This window comes from Anas acuta, chromosome 24 (assembly GCF_963932015.1).
Source record: "Anas acuta chromosome 24, bAnaAcu1.1, whole genome shotgun sequence".
Lineage (NCBI taxonomy): Eukaryota > Metazoa > Chordata > Aves > Anseriformes > Anatidae > Anas > Anas acuta.
This window is the reverse complement of record NC_089002.1, coordinates 2,134,337-2,153,128: the sequence shown is the minus strand read 5'-3', so window position 1 is coordinate 2,153,128 and position 18,792 is coordinate 2,134,337. Positions and strand designations below refer to the sequence as shown.

The 18,792-nt window shown below is 49.6% G+C and overlaps 1 protein-coding gene across 3 annotated transcripts; it reads left to right on the top strand.

The window, feature by feature from the left end:
• The first annotated feature begins 3,147 nt into the window (after positions 1 to 3,147).
• On the top strand, positions 3,148 to 17,372 carry MLN (motilin). 3 transcript variants are annotated; one of them, XM_068660067.1, is made up of 7 exons: positions 3,148 to 3,300; positions 4,742 to 4,831; positions 9,408 to 9,478; positions 13,234 to 13,359; positions 14,850 to 14,954; positions 16,328 to 16,436; positions 17,145 to 17,372. In XM_068660067.1, exons 3-7 carry the CDS (start codon positions 9,446 to 9,448, stop codon positions 17,168 to 17,170), a joined length of 399 nt encoding a protein of 132 aa, XP_068516168.1. In that variant the 5' UTR covers positions 3,148 to 3,300; positions 4,742 to 4,831; positions 9,408 to 9,445; the 3' UTR covers positions 17,171 to 17,372. The 3 variants fall into 3 exon arrangements, with proteins under 3 accessions (XP_068516168.1, XP_068516169.1, XP_068516170.1); XM_068660068.1 differs by having other exon boundaries at positions 3,151 to 3,300; positions 17,241 to 17,372; XM_068660069.1 differs by lacking the exons at positions 3,148 to 3,300; positions 4,742 to 4,831; positions 9,408 to 9,478 and adding an exon at positions 11,065 to 11,159.
• Positions 17,373 to 18,792: the final 1,420 nt, after the last annotated feature.

Here is an 18,792-nt window from a genome sequence, read left to right as displayed (position 1 = left end):
GTCACTGGGAGAGCAGCAGACAGAGTTTGGCCGTGCTGTGCTTCCCGTGCCTGGTTCAACGTGGGCACTGCATGTTTTGGGCCCGTGTCCCTGTCACAGGGCAAAAAACAGGTTCTGCTGATGTGGGTCAGGGCCACCTGCACGGCATGGCACTGAGCAAAGGCAGGAGGGGAAGCTGCTTCCATCCCAAAGGCTGCAAGTTTGGTAAAAAGAGCATTTGGGGGGCAGGTTGGCTGTGTTGCATCCTGGCTGTGCTAGAGAGAAAAGAGCTAAATTTCCTCCTCTGTCTTGCCTCCTCTCCTGGATGGAGGATATATTTTGTTCGGCTGACCCTACAAGGACCTCCGGTAGGAGTACACCATCCAGTGTCTCCCATCCGTGCCTCCTCCCAGTCCCAGGAAGCTGGACACCACTCTGGGTTGGGGCTTTGCAAGGATTGGCAGGGCTTAGGGAGGATCCCTGGCCACAGCTCTGAAACCAGCCTGACGGTGCTGCTGTTTGCTGGAGAAGCAGAACCTCAGCTCCCTGGGGAGGGGGAAGGGAAACTTTGGTGATGCTGTCATCCCCAGTTCCCTCCAGAGATGGTGCAGAGAGACCAGCACCAGCCTGTAGCCACACTGGGATGGAAGTTCCTGGTCTCTTGGTGCTCATCTTAAGGTGTGGGACCTCTATCCCAGTGCACGCAAGATTGTGAAACCCTTCTCAGCAGCATCGGTGCTACCTTGGAGCACCAGAGCTCCATCCTGGCCAAGCTCTTCCTTCTGGGTCAGGGGTACTCCTTCTCCAAGAGACCTGCCTAAGGCGCCTTAGCGAAGCTCTTCCATTAATCTCTGACATCTGGTGGCGTTAATGGCCCTGATCTGTTAATGCCGTAAGCTGCTAGCCTCTTTCCCACAGCTGCCCTCCACCAAGGCAAGGTGGATGGAAAAACTCAATGCTGTCCTGCTGGAGGAATGAGGTCTCCTGCTATTCTGCAGCCTCTCGGAGCTAGAGGGCAGGAGCGGAAGGCTAAGGGGTGTGGGTGGGATGAATGATGTCCTAATCGCTGGCCCACTGATCCATCTGCACAGGTCTGAAAGGAGCAGAAGTAGGACATGGCAAGAGTAAGTGGGTCACAGCAGCCTCAGGTGCCCTGGGATGAGCAATCCCCATGGGACGTCCGTGCCTCTCAGAGCGATCTCCCTGCATGTCCTGCGGAACCACCAGCCGTGGAGTTCCCAGCCCGGATCTTTTCAAGACTTTCCACAAGGTTTTCCTTGAGGAGAAGACTTCTGTGGGCAGAACTCCCTTGGCCCTACATCTCAAAACTTTCCCCAGCGCTGTTTCATGCCTTTCCTGTCCATAGTCAGGCTTCTGGATGTACAAAAGCTAAGCGTGTTTTTGCAGAATTAGTTGAGTACTAAAAGAGAAAGTTAATACACAGAAAGAGGCATGTGCAGATGTGCTTCTCAATTCCATTGTGGAATCTTTCATGGTGCAAGACAACTCCTTTCACCTAAAAGATATCACTATGCCTGTCCACCTTCATAAGACTTGGACCTTGCTGCCAGTGCCAGCAGCATCTGAAAGCTCTGGTGTTTCTCCAGGGCTTTGCACAGAAACGTGGTTATCTCCATGGACTGCGACTTTTCACTTCCTGATATTTCTTTCCATGAGACTTTGTGGTGTCTCATCTTCTCCTAAAGAGTAAAAAAAGTTGTACAAATGAAGCATATTTGAGGGGGGAGGAGGCAAAATGGAAGCCTGTTTTGGATGGTGCACCAAGTTTGGGGGAAAAGGTCCAGAGGTGTTGGTTGTTTTTTTTTGGATCAGTGCAGATCCTCTCCTCTCCCTGTTCCAGCTAACACACGGCACAACTTGGGCTTCATGCTTGGCACCCAGCAGCCTTTCATACACAGGATTACCAACAGCTGGGCCAAGAGGACTCTCACATCATCTTGGACTAGGTCTGGACCTGCCCCTTTCCCATTTTGGGGACCTGAACACGGAGCAGGTAAGCCCGAGTCCCCTGTGTTACACTAATGGGGCTGAACACGGTGCTGTCCCTTCCCAGCTGTCCTCGTGGACTCAGCTTCCCCCCCTGGCAGGCTGAGGGCAGTGTTTTGGTCGATATCCCAAGGCTGCTGTTGGCATGGATTTAGAGCTCTCCGCAGGTCAGCCGCAGCCGGAGCAATGCCGAAGGCCTCGAATCAACTCTGCAGAAGAAAACGACACCAGGGAGGTTAGCTGGTTCCTCCAGGACGTGCCCTGAATGCAACCTCTCTTCCCTCTGTGTCCCTGTCACAGAAATGGAAAGTGATGGCTTTAATTTGGCGTCTCTTAGCGGGGAAACTTTATGGACTGTCTCCCAGAGAGCTCTCAATTGCTTTCTGTGCTGACTCCATGGCAAAGAAAGCAATAGCAAAATTCAGGCCCTGTTTAATGCAAGAAGAGAAGCTTGCTTCCTTTGTGTTTGTCCTTAGGAGAAGGAAGGTTTTTCTTCCCTCATACAGGCTTTTCTGCTTTGCTAAGCTCTTTGAGATGAGATTGTCTCTTATTCATTGTTTGTCAGCACATTGCGTGAAGGAGCCCTGAGCTTCTCCAGGCTTTCATGTCCTGTGTAAAGCAAGAAACGATAATTATAATCAAATAACCAAGCTGATACGGTTGGTTTCTGGGATTTCAGTGGCAAGCAGAGCGAGCCACGCAGCCGTGTTGGGGGTGGCTTTTCCGTGGGGGTGGCAGCCGGGAGCCCTTTGCTGTCCCCGTCCCTGTCCCCGTGCAAGGAGCACGGCCGCTTGGACAAATACGAAGGAGCGACTTGCCCAAGGGCACACAGGAAATAAGCTGCAGAGAAATGCAAAAGTAATAGAAATCACTCCTGAGGCAAATGTCTGAGCTTAAATTCTGGTGATGGCCTCATGTACAGGACCTTAAACCTCAGCCACGAGCACCAGGCACCAACACTGAATGCAAAGTGATGCTGAGCTTGCTTTTGTGCTCTTGGCAGGTTCTGCAACACGCTGCTTTGAATATACCTGCTGGAGGGGCTCATTCCTCCCACCTGGGCAGGAGGAGAGGGAAGCACAAATATCACGGTGCCTCCCGGTCCTCCAGCTGCCCTGGGAAGACCTCGCCTCCCCGTATCAGATAGCAGCCACGCGCGGCCACTGCGCTGAGCCGCTTATGCTGGGCTTGTGAGCTCCCTCGCCAGGAAAGGGGTTAAAGCAAGATAAAGCTGGAGCGTTATGGAGACCATATGGAGGGGAAGAAAACCCTTTATCCTGTAATTGGATTCGTTCCCAGCGGCTCCCGGCGGAGGTGAGGCTGAGTGGAGCTGACAGGACGTGATGGGTGAGGCGCTGCCAGCCGCCCCGTCCAAAGCAGGATGTGTGTGCACAAACTTGTGGATCAATCCGTTAGAGTGGATCAAATAGATTTAAATGCGTGGCAGGGAGAAGGAGGACACAGATGTATTTGCAGTTTGGTTTGGTTGGCTGCTCCTTGCTCAACGTGGATTAACTCAGCTGTGGCTGGTGGGGCTGGCTGCTCACGGCTCTGCCGGGCTCGCACGGCTGCGTCCACCCAGGACAAGGAGCTGGTGGTGCAGACAGGCTCTTTACGCCATGCCCCTGCTTCTTTCCCCAAAAATTAGAGTTCACACAAGTCTATCTCCTGCTTTGCTTACTGCATGCATGAACTTTGGGCAGGAGGACCCCCAGGTCCTGCTTTCCCTGCAGGTTCCCCTTCACTCCCTCCTGGGGCTCTCCCCACCAGTGCAGCTTTGCAGGGGGTGGATGCACCAGAGCCAGAAGGCAGCTGGGAAGTGGGAGAGCTTCACTGCTGCCAACCACATCTCATGTGCAAGCAAACAGGCCCCTGCCACCTCCCTGGCTTTTCCTCCTGCCACTGATCTAGGTAACATCTCTGCAAGCACCCTAGGATTTCCTTGGAGGGACGGAAAGTCCCTGGGACCTGTCATTTTCCTGCCGGCGAGCTGAGCAATCCCGGTTCAGCTGCAGACCTGCACCACTCAGCGTGGTGCTGTCAGCACCTTTAACTAAGTGATAAACCAGAGCTTTGCAGCGGTTTGCAAGACAGTCTCACCAGCCACGTAGCACCGGGACCAGCAGGCAGCACAGCCCAGCAAACCAAAGCATCACGACCACTTCTCCCTGTATGTTAGCAGCTGCGTAATGGCGCAAACCAACCTCTGACGAGGGAAAGCAGGAAGATGCTGCCTGCTCCTGTGAGTTCTTTGTCTTGCAAACTGGAAAAAAAAATAAAAATTAAAAAGATAATAATAAATTAATCCTGGTTGGATTTTGTTCTGTTTTAGCGGCTCTTTGAGGCAGGTGGGAGATAAGGGGTGTTTACAAGGAGAGCTGGGAGCTCGGGATCTCTGTCCAGCTCTTCTCTCCCAGCTCTGCTTTGCCCATCCAGGAGCAGACACGTAACTGCGATGCCTGAGAGGCAAAAGGAAAGATTTTTCATTGAATGCTGAAGGGATGCAAAAGAGCAGCCTTTGTTCTGCAGTGCTCGGTATCACTTGCCGTGGCCTGGCTTTGAGAATGGCTGAGCAGTCAGATAACGGGGTTTAGGCAAACAGAAATAATCTTTTATTTTTAATTTGTAAATCTCATTTGAAGTTGAACTGTTATTCCTCGGGGCCTTATTGTGGATGTTTGTAGCCCTCTGTAGTGATGCTTCATACATGCTGTTTCATTTTGTCATAACTGGGTCAGTTTTTTTTCATTTCCAGTGCATAGCCCTTGGTTTTCTCTGTGGAGACTGCTGCGAGTTGGCCAGCCGGGATGTAATCTTTTGGGAAAATCGTGGAGGAAATCTGGAGGTGGGTTGCTTGTTTTCTGCTTTCAGAGGAGCTGCTTCTGGTACCTGTAGGGAACGCCTCTGTGCTCCAGCATCCCTATGGGACTATGGACAGCCAAAACTGGTGCATCAGCTCCCAGCAGAGACGCTTTGGGTCTCCCACCAGAACAACCATATTCTGTACCTTATTGCCCTATTTTGAGGCTGCTGTTCCTCTTGACTGGAGTCGAGGCTGCGCATCCTTCACTGGAATTCATTTTGTCTTTTTCTTGTTGTCCCTGTTTTAAAGCCTTGCAGGGATTTGCTCCAGACCAAATGTGTCCCTTCTCTCCCTTTGCCCTTCATCCCATAATTGGATTCATTTACTCCGTCCAGCCCACCCTGGCGTTCCCCATCCCTTTACGTAACGGCACCTCTCTGGGCTGTGCCTGGCCGACCTAAGCCTGGCGCTTTGCTTGACCTCCAGCCACTGAAACCAGCAGAGGGTTTGCACCAATTCCTGTTGCAGGCTGAATCCCGTGTTGGTACAGCGACCCTTTTCTTTTGCACTTCCTTTTCCCTTCCCATTTACTTCATCTTTTTCCTTTCCATGTGCATTTTGTGGTCTCGTGCCACTGTTGCATCTCCGTGCTCTCACCAGGGCTGGGCTCTGCATGAACCCTGGGCACGTGCTCCTGCCCCACACGGCGTGAGCAAAGAGGGAAATGCAGCAGCCCAAGTAATGGCAGGATCACCTGGAAAAAATGATTAATTTCTCACTCCTTGCATTAATATTTATTCTCCTTAATTCTTGGTCTTTACTGCTTTAGCTCTCTAAAGCTTTTGTGGTTGAGAGGCTTTCACTGAGGTTGCTATTCATCACCTAAGCAAAACATCCCTGGATTAAGCAGGCATTTTATCAAATTTGTGTCCTGTGCTGGAACCAGATTTGCCTGGATGGACGCGCCTGTCTCTGCAGATCTTTCTGCTGTTGTCTGACACCTGCAGCTGGTGTTCCCATGTCCCGGCTGGGATATTTCCCTGATCACCCATTTGGTTGTTGGAGTCTCACCACCCATGCTCGGCATGCTCATTAATTTGCCACGTGCATGGTCTCTTTTTCACCCTGAAGACATCTGACCCCGTTTCCTTGCTGCCTCGCAGACTGAATTGGTGTCTTGAAAGTCTGAAAGGAGATAAAGCGGCAGCAAACTCTTCTCCCCTGCTGCAGATAAACTGCTATTAAATGCTGAGGGTTTCTGGAATGAAAAGGGTGACTCTCCATTGAAAGCGCTGATAAATCCTGGGCATCCAGCATAATCCGGCCCGCTGTATCAGGAGATCTCGTGGGAGCTGGCAGCATTGAGAACAGCGATGTCTTTTTGTGCTGCAGTTCTCCCATGGACAGATAATCCCCGTGGCCAACAGCAGCAAAGGCTGGGGGCTGGATCTCGAATACTCTCACTTCAGTTTTTATTCCCCTTCCCTTCTCAGGAAAACCGCTGCTGCCTTCTGCAGGAAGGCAGGCTGTACCTGCAAACCTCGCCTGCAAAGGGGACTGTGGGGCTGCATTTTGCATCCCGCCTGTGAGCAAGAATATCATACATCACCTTCCTGCTGATTTGGCAGCGCAAGCAGCCCTGCAAAGCAGCGATTTAATGCACTTCTTGGTGCCTTAGTGTTTCGTCTTGCTATGCTTAACCTGATATATTGTTGTTTGATGCAGGAACAGTAGGGGGTGTAAAGAGAGGTAATACGAAAATAAAAGGTCAATGGGTGCCTGGTGTGTGTAAAGGCTAAATTGCTCTTTCATCAAATCTAATAAATATTCCCTGTGAGGTGGGTAGGGAGCTCCTTTCCTGAAGGATTCCTAAGTGATTGCCCTGCCTCCAGTGCCTCAGCCCAGGGCTGGGGGTGCTGGAGGCACGCAGGGGCTCCCAGATCTTGCTGAGCCCTGGGGCAAAAGGGACAGCCCTGGTGCAAAGGGACAGCAGTGACTGATGAGGGACAAGGCAACCTCAGCCCCTCACAGCGCGTGAGACTGCATTTTTCACTATTCCTAAAAATATTCCTGAGCCTTCTAGTGCAAAACTAGTGGTTTGGATTTGAACACCAAAATGGAAACAGATGAGCTGTATCCCACCTTGTTTTCTCACCTCCTCTCTTTTCTCTCTTCACTTGTTCCAGACTGGGTGGAGAATGGCAAAGGAATGACCAAAAATGAAGAAAAACAAAGGAAGGAATCGATTATCTTTTTTTTTTTTTTTTTTTTTTAATTCAGTTGAGAAACCGTAACATTTTTATAAGCATAGAAACCAGTTTTTTTTGTTTGGTTGTTTTTTTTGTTTGTTTTTTTTTGAGGAAATGTAATGATTAGGAGATGGGGTCCTTTGACTAGTGACTGTCTCTTCTGCCTCTGGTAGAGAACCTAAATCTTTCTAGGCTGTAGCCAGGTGGATTGTGCTGTCCTCTTTCTTTCATTTGTATGTCCTTTGCAGACCTGAAGAAACTGAGGCAGCAGGCAGAATTTCCAGGTGTCCTCGCTTCTGGGGTATCTGCTCTAGGTGACCTTAAGCTTGGTTTCTAGAAAGACTTTGGAGTTACAAGGTGGAGCACTGACACATCAGCTTTTAATGTCTGCTGGAGGCTCTCAAAGGTGTGCTGAGTGCCCAGAGGAGCTCAGTGAGGTGCTGGGATGTAAATCGAGGCCATCCTGATGGAGATGGCTCTGCTGTGAAGGCATCTGGGCGTGTTGGTTTAGAGGAGCTACAGAGCTGTGTGCTTGCAGGTACAAATGAGTTTGTCACCTCTGGAAGGTGGTGGTGGGATGTTCCTTGTGCTCTGCTGCACATCCAGAGCCTCCTCCTCCTTCTCCATGTCCTGTACCTCATCCACAGCTCCCAGCTCCTCAGCACCAGGAACCAGGCAGTGGAGTGGGTGGAGAGAGGAACAACACAAGGCAAATTCCCCATTAATCCAAAAGATCATTATCAGCTGCCAGAACCAGGAGGGCGAGCTGTTTTGGGGAGTCAGCAGGAGTTAAATCCTTGCTATTGATTCTTTCCCGGCCTGGCTGCACGGCTGAGCATTACCATGAATTACACTGCCGAGCAGCGGGGAGAAATGGAAGTGGGTGCAAAGCAAGCGCGGGGATAGGAGGGGGATGCCTGCGTGATTAAAATATTTATGATGCAAATTAACATGTGTTTTAAGCCCGTGATTCTTCAAATATTTATCTAGCATTAATATTTTGAAAACTGCATTAAAATTTGCCACCGGTGCTTTATTCATTAGGAGAGTTCAGCAGCCACAGACAGCAGTGCCTGCTAAATCTGTAACGCGTCCATGCAGAGACAGCAGCTGGAGGATGGTGCCTGGGCTGTGAGAAAGAGCTTTCTGCTCCCACTTCCAGAGCAGGAGCCTAAAATGAATTCCTTACCCACGTTGACTTCAGCTGTGACTGCAGACATTAAATTCAGCAGTTCACGCGCCGGGCTTCTTGACCCATCTGACTCCAAGTAAAAACACTGTAATGTGAGGGAGGTGAGATTGATACTCCTGTAGGAATCAGGAAGGGGAATTAGGGGCTGAGGGTTGTGAACTTGCCTAAACCTGATGGCTACTGTGGGTCTGATGGAGCTGTGAGAGCAAACTGAACTCCTCCAAGCACAAAGGCAAGGTTTTCCATCTTGTATGTGCTGGCCCCATTCAAGGAGATTTTTGGACAAGGGGGAAAAAGAGGGTGACCTGCTGTGCTATGGCTCTGACAGCCCCAAATTACAGCCTTTGGGGCACACAAATTCCCAACCATGCACCAGGCAGAGCGGCAGCAGGGCTCCAGCCATTTGTTCTTTCCCCTTTGCTCTCTATGTGCTGCCTTAGCCTGGGGCCGAAGCTCAGCTTCAGACCAGCGCTGGCTTCTAGCTCCTGTTTTTGATGCCAGCCACTTGCCAAAATACCCCAGGCACGGAGTGACTTGGAGGGAAAAGTACAGGACATGGAGACAAATGCTTGGTGGTGCTGGCACAGGGAACTCATTTTCCCTCGATTCTTTGACACTGCGATTGATGCATGGCTTAACGGACTGCACTACCACTGCCAGTTGCCTGTTAAAATTACTCCCAATTATGGCAAACGTTTAACTTTAGGTACAAGCAGGACTGCGAGTGGCTTCATTTTGCACATCATTTTTTTTTGGTTAAGCTTCTAACCTCTGCTGTAATTTTGCTTCATAAAACCTGGAGGGTTTAAGGGAGCCTGCAGACTGCGAGTTGTTACAGGGACTGCAGCTGGGCAGAGTTTTTGCCTTGTGATGCTAGGGGTCAGACTTCCAGCTGTGACTTTTATTTTCCCATATCCTCGTTCTGCACTGGTGACAGGGCATGCCAAGCCTGCCTTTATGGACTGGGAAAAATAGGACAAAAGGGTGCCCGTTTATGCCCGTTTTTCCCACCTGCTTTGGTGCTTCCACTGTGGAGGTCCTGGAGTCAGGTCCCTTATTTCCAGTTTTGTTTCCTTTCCCTTTTTTGTACCTTTGCACAATTTTGAGGTGAAGCTGGCCGACAGCATCCAGCTAATACAAATATGATTAATTTTCATCTTTCCTTTTTATTTTAAAGGTCGTGCTCTCCAATGCAGAAAGCTTCACCACAGATGGATGGGAAAGCTGCCAGGCAGCCACATTTTTGAGGTAAAAGGGGACAAGACACGGGAAAGTTTAGTGCTTTGCAAAAGTGACCTTTCTTGGTAATTAATTTGTCACTTCCCAACACCATCTGCTGACTCGTCAGCTGCATCCATCATAACCATAAAAAAAGATACTGAAAAAGTCAATTAAAACAAGGACCAGTGTCAAATGGGCTTTGCACAAATTCTTTTGCAAAGGTGGGAGAGGAAAAAAAAAATAAAAAAATAAAAGCTAGCCCAACAACCTATTCTATAATATCCTTTTCATCAACACACATACCCATGGTCCCAGGGAGAAAAACTATGTTGAGCTCCCCAGAAGTTTTATAGCCAGGACCACTTCACTGCCCAGCGATAAACAGTAATAAATACACAGGGATCTGGGAAGCATCTCAGCGGCTGCCACAATTTTAAGCCAGGATTTGGCCCAAATCGAGCAGTATTGACTGCAGTGGCAGCAGCAATCGCCTTGCGAGGGGCGCCGTGCAGCACGGTGTGTACACATCGCATCGATCAGCTGCGCTGCGGATAGGTGAGAAAAGTCATTTTAGGGGTTTGGGCTGTAGCTCTTTTCCTCTTGTCTCCAGCAAATAGCGCCAGTGCTTAGTGCTCAACCAGCCGGGCAGGAACCCTGCTCTAACACCCCGTGAAGCCATTTGATGCAGGAGGCTTTCATTGCTTTCTCCACCTCATTTTTTCCTCCTGCATCTCACTCACTTGCGGCTGCTTGCTCTCGAGGTTCCTCGTGCGTAGCCGCTGCTCTGTGGGCAGCACCGGGACGTTTCTGGCCTGATCCCAAACCCTCCAGCCTCAGCGCCTGTCTGATGGCTTCCAGAGACAACCCTGGGAGATCTTAAGCAAATCGCTTTCTCTTTCTGCACCTCATTTATCTGGAGGGAGGTGTTAGTGCATGGTTCGGTCCCTGAGGGGTAGTGCTGTGCCCGGGATTGTGAGATGTGTGGTTATTATGGTAACAGGGGTCACACAGGTCTCAAAACGGGCAGATAAATAGCTCGGGCTGCCTTGGCATCTCCCCACTCATCTGCTCAGTTTTTAAAGCTTTTGGTGATAGGTTTAGCATATATCGTTTTATTTATTATACTAATATTTAGGTCTAGATCCTGCCAGGGGATTTGTTGCCTTGAACGGATGCTTCCGTAATGCCAGTGGGTCAAACTTCATTCTGCTGTGGTTTTGGCACCGTTTGGTATTGTTGTTACTGTGATTTGTTAACACGACAGTAGAAATACAATCGGTGCATGCATCATTTGACTGCTGATACACTTGCATCATAAAGAAAGACATTATCCTGGGGGCTCACAGCCTACGTAGACAAGCTGAGAGAAGAATTTATCCACCTTACAGGTGGGGAAACTGAGGCAGGCAGCGATCTGCATTAGGGGCCCTGTCCAGTTGTGGGATGCACAGAGAACAGCTGCCAGGGGATCATCCTGGAAACAAAAAACTCTTAAAAATCCGATGCAGATAACGGTGCTGCCCATCTGGCGTGCTCGTTTCCATGCATGCCAGGTAGCTGCTCCCTGGCCCTGCTGGGAGTGGGGGCACCGGTGTGTGCAGAGCTGTGTGCGTGGGTATATAAAGGGTTGGGAGCAGAGCAAGAGCATCCAGGTGTGAGAGGGAACGAGAAGAGGTCTGACCTCCAGCTCCCGGGCTGCGCTCACCAGGTAGGTGTGTGGTTTGTGCTTCCATTCCCCAGCTCGGTGGGGTGACCCGTGGGTGCTCGGGTGGGTGCTGGAGGCACCAGAACCCGTTGGCTTCAGCAGCAATTGCTAAACATGAGAGAGCTCCGACAAAGAAGGAGGAAATCAATGCTTAAATAAGGGGAAAGGTGCTTTCGGCTCTTAACACATGGTGGAAGCATTGATTCCATCACCTTCTGCCTTCTCGTTTGCCGTGAGCACCCAGCAGACACTGGAGAGTGCTGCAGAGGCACGGCAAGCCCTGGGTGCCCTCTGCACTTGGGAAACTGCTTTAAACAGACCAAGAGGAAAAATACATGTATTTGTACAGCTCCTATTGATGGTAACAACTTCATTTTTATTTATTTATTTATTTATTTATTTATTTATTGGAAGACAGAGCCTGGCTGCTAAACCTACTTCCTTGTCACTGTTCTCACACCAGTACCAGGTGGATGTTCACCCCTCCTGCCCTCAAATTGGCACTTCACTCCCGCTTTACTCAGGCATAAGCCGAGCTGGGCAATGCTGCTCCCAGCCTCGTGTGACCTCGGTGCTTTGTTGTGCTGATGCTGAACTTGGGATCCTCCTGCTTTGTGCTTTCTCTTTGTAGCTGGGAAGCAAATTCACAAACAACAAGGTACATATCTGCCTGGAGAGGCATTGAGCCGGAGATCTCGGGTCTGACAGACATGTCCTGCCTACAAAATAAGGAATAGACATTCAGAAAAGATATTTTTTGACTGGAGTAATGTGCGGGGGTGTTTCTCTGGAGGAAGAGGGAGAGAATCAATTCACAAAGGGCTAGTCAATACGAGATGAAGGAGGTGACTGAGTTTATTTCTTTGTATGTGGCAGTATTTCATTGCAGCGTTAGAATAAATGAAACCACACAAAAGATTGATGCTGCGGAGATAACACCGCATTATCAGCACATATGCATATTGACATGCTGTATTACAAGGGGAGAGCCTGAGAAATTCCCCTTCTGATCACTCCAGCAACAGCTCCATTTCGCGAGGTCTCCCAGGGTGATCTCTGAGCGTGCCTGATGGTTTTCTGTCCCGGTGTGAGTGGTAAGGGATGAGATGCCCTCTCCTGGGTGCAGAGCGGTGCCGAGGGAGAGGAGTGGGGCTGCAGCCACCTTCACTTGCCATGGGAGCTCCCCTGGCCTGGCACGAAGCTGGGGGATGTGACCGGCAAGTGCTGCAGGAAGGGAATATTTATTAACTTCCACTGGCCTCCAGCTCAATACTAGCTGATATTTATGGGAAATCTAATTTAGGGGTCAAATTTGACCTAACAATGTCTTTTTAATAATGTCCAAACCGAGAGGTTTCTGAAACTAATTAAGGATCAGGCTCCAGTCAGGTAGAGTAGTTAAGCCGTGAGAGCAGACTTCATTAAACGCGTCCAGAGAGAATATTTTAATATTTAAAGAGAGCATTTAATGTTTATATAAGTTCTCTTCCAATGCAAAGTCACTGTTAAATCACTTCAGAAGGTAGTTTTTAAAGCCCTTTATACCAGACTTTTATGCAGCAGGGCTGGCAAACACCCTTCCCAGCTCTCTTGAACCCAGTGAGGCTTATTAAAGGATTCAGTCTATCGGTGCAGATTTTCAAGGGTGAGGGATATAAAAACAAAATTTAACAAAACAGCTGTAGTAAGTTCTTTCTCTCCTGCAGCATCACCGTCTCCCTTGCTGTCAGTGGGATTGACGCGTGTGTTTTGCTCTGGATGTGTGGAGGTCTTAAACCACTACAGCTGGAGGGCTAAAGCTTGCAGAACAGAGGGAGTCTTTAACCGTACTGAAGGGCTGGGCTTTCAGTCTCCCGAGATATTGCTCAAGAACAAATCTGTTTACAAGAAATAGTTTGAGAGGAGAACTGTCAGTCAAGGCACTTCTATTCTCAGCTTAGGAGCAACTGGATGAGTAAATATACCTTTAGTTAGCTGGTGGCTAAATTAGATTGCAGCTGATGAAAAGCCGAAGGGATTTCTTGTCAAACAGCCCTCTCTGTTATCACCCCGGCACCCTCCTTCCTGTGTTGTTCAGGCTCTCACGATGGTTTCGAAGAAGGCGATGGCCAGTTTGCTGCTGGTGTACGTGGTGTCCATGTTGGCTGAACAGACTGAAGGCTTCGTGCCATTTTTCACCCAGAGCGACTTCCGAAAGATGCAGGTAACTCATGGGATGTCCTGCAGTGGCAGGAGCCCTGAAAAACACTAGGAAGGCTTCTTCCTCCCTCTGCTCCCAAGCCCTGTGTACACCATGCCACTGTTGATCCCATCATCTGCCCCCTCCGTTAGGACAGAACATCTAAGAGTGGCAGTCCCTCCTCATCCCAAAGTGGTAGGAGATGGCAGAGAACACTTCCAAGACTTGAGACTAAAGAAGAGCCTGGACTCCTTTACATAAAAACCAAAAAACCCGTGCAGGACATCATCTGCTGCTAGCAGCTCTCGCTTTTCTTTCCTCCATGCTAGTGGCTGTGATTCCTATAGAGAAGCTGCAGCCTCCCATCATCATACTGATGGGTCTTTTTGTTGTAACAAATAATTAACCATCCTCCAGATGGTTGTCACCTCTGGGATGTGCAGAGAGAATGTTTTTTCTTTTGATGTGAAACTAATACTGTTGAAAGGTGTCAGGCAGGCAGCCTCAGAGACTGCATCTTCTCCTTAAACACAGCCGAAGGGAGCTTCCCCCGCACGACACAATCCATTGATACCGGGGAGGAATCTTTTTTTTTCCCAACACCTACTTGCTCACTGGATAGTGATTTCTTCTTATGGGGAGCACAGACATCCTTCAGCCTCCTTGAAGGAGGAGATGGGGACCCACGCACAGTCCCCAGACGGTTCATACATCGTCACCCTTTTTGTTATGTGTCTGCTGGTGATTGAGGGGCTTCAGGAGGTACGTGGGTGAAATCAGTCTTAGCTTTCTTCTAGAGGCTGCCTCTTCTCCTCCGAGCACGTGTTCAAACCAAAGCGAGTGCACAGCAAGCAGTCAGCGTGGCGCTGAGCACAGCCTTCGCTGCATCTTTCATCCTGTTTTGTTGGTCATACCCCAAAGCAACTCTGGCTTTTCTGTTTGGGGTAGGAAGAAAGGAAGGGTCCTGAAGCCAAGATTAGCCCCGTAAGTGGGAAAGAACTGCTGTTACAGACTTCCAAGAAAGTCTGGCAATATGTGTTGTCTGCACAGAGCTCTCCATTTGCAATGAGCTTGTGCAGGTTTGTTAAACTTCGGTGCCACTGAGACAGAAAAGAACCAGGACTGAGCCTACGGAATGGCTGCATGAGGTCAGTGTGCTCGGCTGCCACGTCCTGCTGCCAGCGGTGTCTTGCACGGATCAAAGCAGTCATCCAGGAGTGTCAGGTTTGCTGCAGAGCTTTACCCGCAGTCCCATAACCCAGCCTTACACATTGTGGCCCCTCCTGCGTATCAGAGTTACAGTCCCCAAGGCCACGATGACCGCAGCTGATGGGTCTGTTCCCCATGAGCTGTGGCCCTAGGGTAGGATGCTGCAGACAGCGCTCAGACCTCCAGTCCCTCTGGTTTTCTGCCCTGCTCCGTGGCTGTCGATGTGATACAGAGAGGGTTGGGTACCTGTGCAAAGCTGCCACACGGCACCACTCCCCTGTTTGCTCTCTGCTGTGGGGTTGCAGGAAAAGGAGAGGAACAGAGAGCAGAAGAAATCCCTGACCCCGCTGCAGCAGCTGGATGAGGAAGGCCTCGCTGAGCAGGCTGGCGCAGATGTCGCAACAATCCAGGTACGTTGAACCCTGCGACTCTGAAAGCTCATAGGGACATGTGGGGGAGAACTGACAGCCCAAGGGCTGTCCCATGGGGCCTGGTGACCACCAGGTGCCACGTGAGAAGCCAGAGGGTGTTATTAGGGAGCTCACAACCTGTGTAAAGCAGCAACGCCCATTTCCTACCAGCTCTGCCAGGCAACCAGGCAAGGATGCATCAGAGAAAGGTTTTACCTCCAAGCCATAAATTATCTCAGAGGTTTAGCAGCCTGGTCACCCCTCAGACCTGCCTGGCCTCTCCCTTAGCATGGGAAGATGGAAACAACATGAGGTCTGTCTCCGCCGTTCAGTGAACGCCAGCCAACTGCAAGGCAGTAATTTGCAGCTCTGCTTCAGGTCTGGTTTTAACTTGTCACTCTTTCAGGCAGCTCCGGATCAGCTGTCTGGTGTCACTCACCTCCCATCTCAGTCCTCTGCACTGCCAGGATCTTATTTATAAAGTTGGGTCCGTACAGCTGCACCCCCCAAAGCCTGTATATAGAGCAGAAAATTGCCAATTTTAGGGATTTAAGTGCCAGTCTAAGCCCTCAAAGGCACGCTTACTTGGTTAGCTAAGTCTGAAAATTGCACTTTCCCACTTGAATATGGGGAGCCCTTTGCCCGGTCGATGCAGCCACTCCTGTGCTCAGCGCGGCTGCCTTCTGCCAGCCAAAGGAGCTTTTAGGTCTAGCCCAAGCAGTGGGACGGGCAGCGGGGCCAGCCTGGAGTTTGGCCAAGACACAGGTCGATGTGCAAGTGCTCTCATAACTGCGGTACACCGATGATCAATAATAGGATTTAAACAGCAAAGATTTGCAGTTCAAAGCATTAAACAGCTGGCACATCCCTTGTCCAATGCTCCCCAGACGCTGCAGCCCTCCCGTGCCTCCAGCCACGAGTGGAGCAGCTCTATTTACCTCCAGCACATCTGAGCCACGGCTCAAAGTCAGGCTGGAGGCAGGGCGATGTCTCCTCCTCAGCCCTTTCTAAGGCAGGATGCTTTGCCAGCATCAGTAAAGCTGCTGTCTTGAAGGGTCAAGGTATGAGATAGTGGGGGATTTTAAGGTGCAGAAATGATTTTTCTTTGCAGCCTCTGTTGCCGGTAGGTGCCTTTCTCTGTATTTCTGAGTCAGACCATAGATGCTCCAACACATGAAAACTTTGGCATTTTCACCAGCACAAGATTGCACTGCAGTACGTGGGGCTGACTTAATGTTGCTTTTCCCCATGCAAGGATCATCTCACATCAGCATTAGACCCTTTACTCACTTGAGCAAAGTGGGGTCGAAGCACTCAAACCTGCCTGCCTCTGCTCCCCTCAGCTTTTCCTGATTTTCTTGCTTCCTCCACAGCTAGCTGTTCCTGTTAAAGCTGGGATGTGGCTCATCTCGAGGCAGCTGGAAAAATACCAAGATGTCCTGGAGAAACTGCTCGCGGAGGTGTTACAGGACACCCCAGACGGTACTGTCAGAAGGTTGATTCCTGCCTTGGGAATTCTGCCTTTCCCTCCTCTCAGCAGCTCATCATCACCGAGATATTTATATTCCTCAGAAGGGCTTTTGTGTCATGTTTGCTCACTTTACAGAGTCCTCAGATACCCCACCCACCCGCATGCACACGGTTCCCTTCTGGGAAGGTTATACGCTCTCTTAGGGTGCTGTCCTGGCCCCAGAGCTGCTGTTGACTGTTAGCAGCATTGCAACACTTCCCAGCAGCTCTCCTCAGCCCTGCTTCCCACCTACCTAGTCCTCCCCAAAAGTCCTCAGCCTTTAGGGTGTAATTTCCAACAACACTTACAATGCTAGCTGCATTAGAATTGTAATGCAAGCTGTGAGGCACTTCGGCACCCACAGGCAGGTGTGAACACCTTGCTCCCTGCACTGGGCTTAACACCGGGTGAACTGGCTGCAGCTGAAGGTCTTGAGTGCTAACAAACCCAGCATCCAAAATCCAATCCAAAATTTTCTCTTAGTGCATAGGAATTGCGAAAAATGCAGGGGCAGGATGAATCTGTTCCAGCCTCAGGAGTGATGGAATGATTATCACTAGTGTTATCACTGAACCTTTGTCTGATTTGGGCTTAAATACCCCAGACAACAGAGTCCCTGTTACCCCTGGGGGAGTTATTTTACTTTGGCCTGTGCTGATTTCAGCCTCCTTGTTTTTCAGGTGAGGAGCTGAGGAGGAGAAAATGATATAGAAAGCCTGGGAAAGACTGAATGATAAATTTAAGGACACTTGTTCTTTCCTCTCTTTGCTTTTTAGCTGACTGATATCTGCAGCATCAGAAGAGAAAGCGATGCAGCTTGCTAAAGCTGAAAGACTCCACTTATGTAAACGAAATCTGTAAAAGAGATTAACAACAAAATCTGAGGTGAGATAATAAAATGCGCAGTATAATTAAATGGAGGATTTGTGCCTTTTTTTTCTGCATGCGTCTCAGCCAGATGGCAAGCAGCAAGTGTGGGAAAGACAAGAGGGAGGGTTTCCAGTTCTAGAGAAATCACGTCCTTCTGAGAAGTACAAAGCATGCTGCAGCACATGAGTAATTAATCTTCGTGGACTAATAGCTTTTAACCTTCCCTTTTGGCAAAGAGGGAAACTGAGGAACATTTACAGGGACAAACCAGGGACAGAAGCACAGGCTGAGGAGCTTGGGTGTGGGTTCCCACCCAGCTCAATGCTCCAGACACAGCAGGGCAATTCTCCTACACAGCTGGGAGAATACCGGAGTCCTGATGTGCAGTTTCTACCTGCAATCTTAACTCCCTGTTGCTCAGCCGGGCTACACACATCTAAACAGCATCGTAGGGAACACCTCACCCGTAGCTATGATGTGAACAGACACAGTGTGAAATGACACAGAGCTCTGGCCCGATTTCTGGCTCTCAAACAAACCTCGATGTGACATCGTAATTCCACTTGAACATATTGCTCTCCATTTACATACCTTTGGCTTATTTTAGAGCTGCTCCTCTCTACTGGCAGCAGGAAATCCAACATATGTAAAGTGAGGACTGATGAGATGAATGGTACGTATGTGAATATATCCGACTTCAATCCAATTTTATCCTCCCAACCTAACGCAAATTCTGTTCTTACTGAGGCTCATTTAAATAGCTGTGTTTGTGCTAGAACAACACATACACGCTTCTAGCTCCTTGGTGCACTGTCTGCTGCAAGCCATCCCTTAGGAGAAATGAAATCTCCCAATGTATAATGCAACATCCAGCACAGAGTGGATTCCGGTTTTAATATTTGATTCGAAGGTATACTCCTACTGAATAGACTGATCAGCTCGGTGTAACTGGAAGTTTGCAGGGATTATTGCTGAGGCAGGTTGAGCTATGGAATCGCTATAAAGGAGTCTGAGCAGGAGGAAAATAATACATTCCATTAGGCTGGAAATAAAAGCAACTACATGTCTTGCTGGGCTCGGAGCTCAGCCAGTGCAAATCAGTCTGCAGTGGAGTGATACCCATGGGAAATCTGTCATGGAAATCACCGGAGGAGCTGCACTGTGTTTACACCAGTGCCCAGCAAGGTCAGAGATGAGGCTGTTTGCTTTGAAGGGGCACTCATTACTTCTGAAAGACCTAAATCCTTACCCTAGGCTTAATTTTGCCCTGCCATGGGGGGTGGAAAAAAAAACATGGATAGTTTCCAGCTGAAGTGCAAGCTGCTTCTTAGATCCCTACAGAAGCTCTACTGCAGGTCGGAGCTGTCTCTCAGCATCCCTCTCGCTCTGCTCTTTCACTGAGGGGTTTCCTGGCTCCCCATGCTGTGTAGGAACGAATGTTGCCCAGTGGCAAGCAAA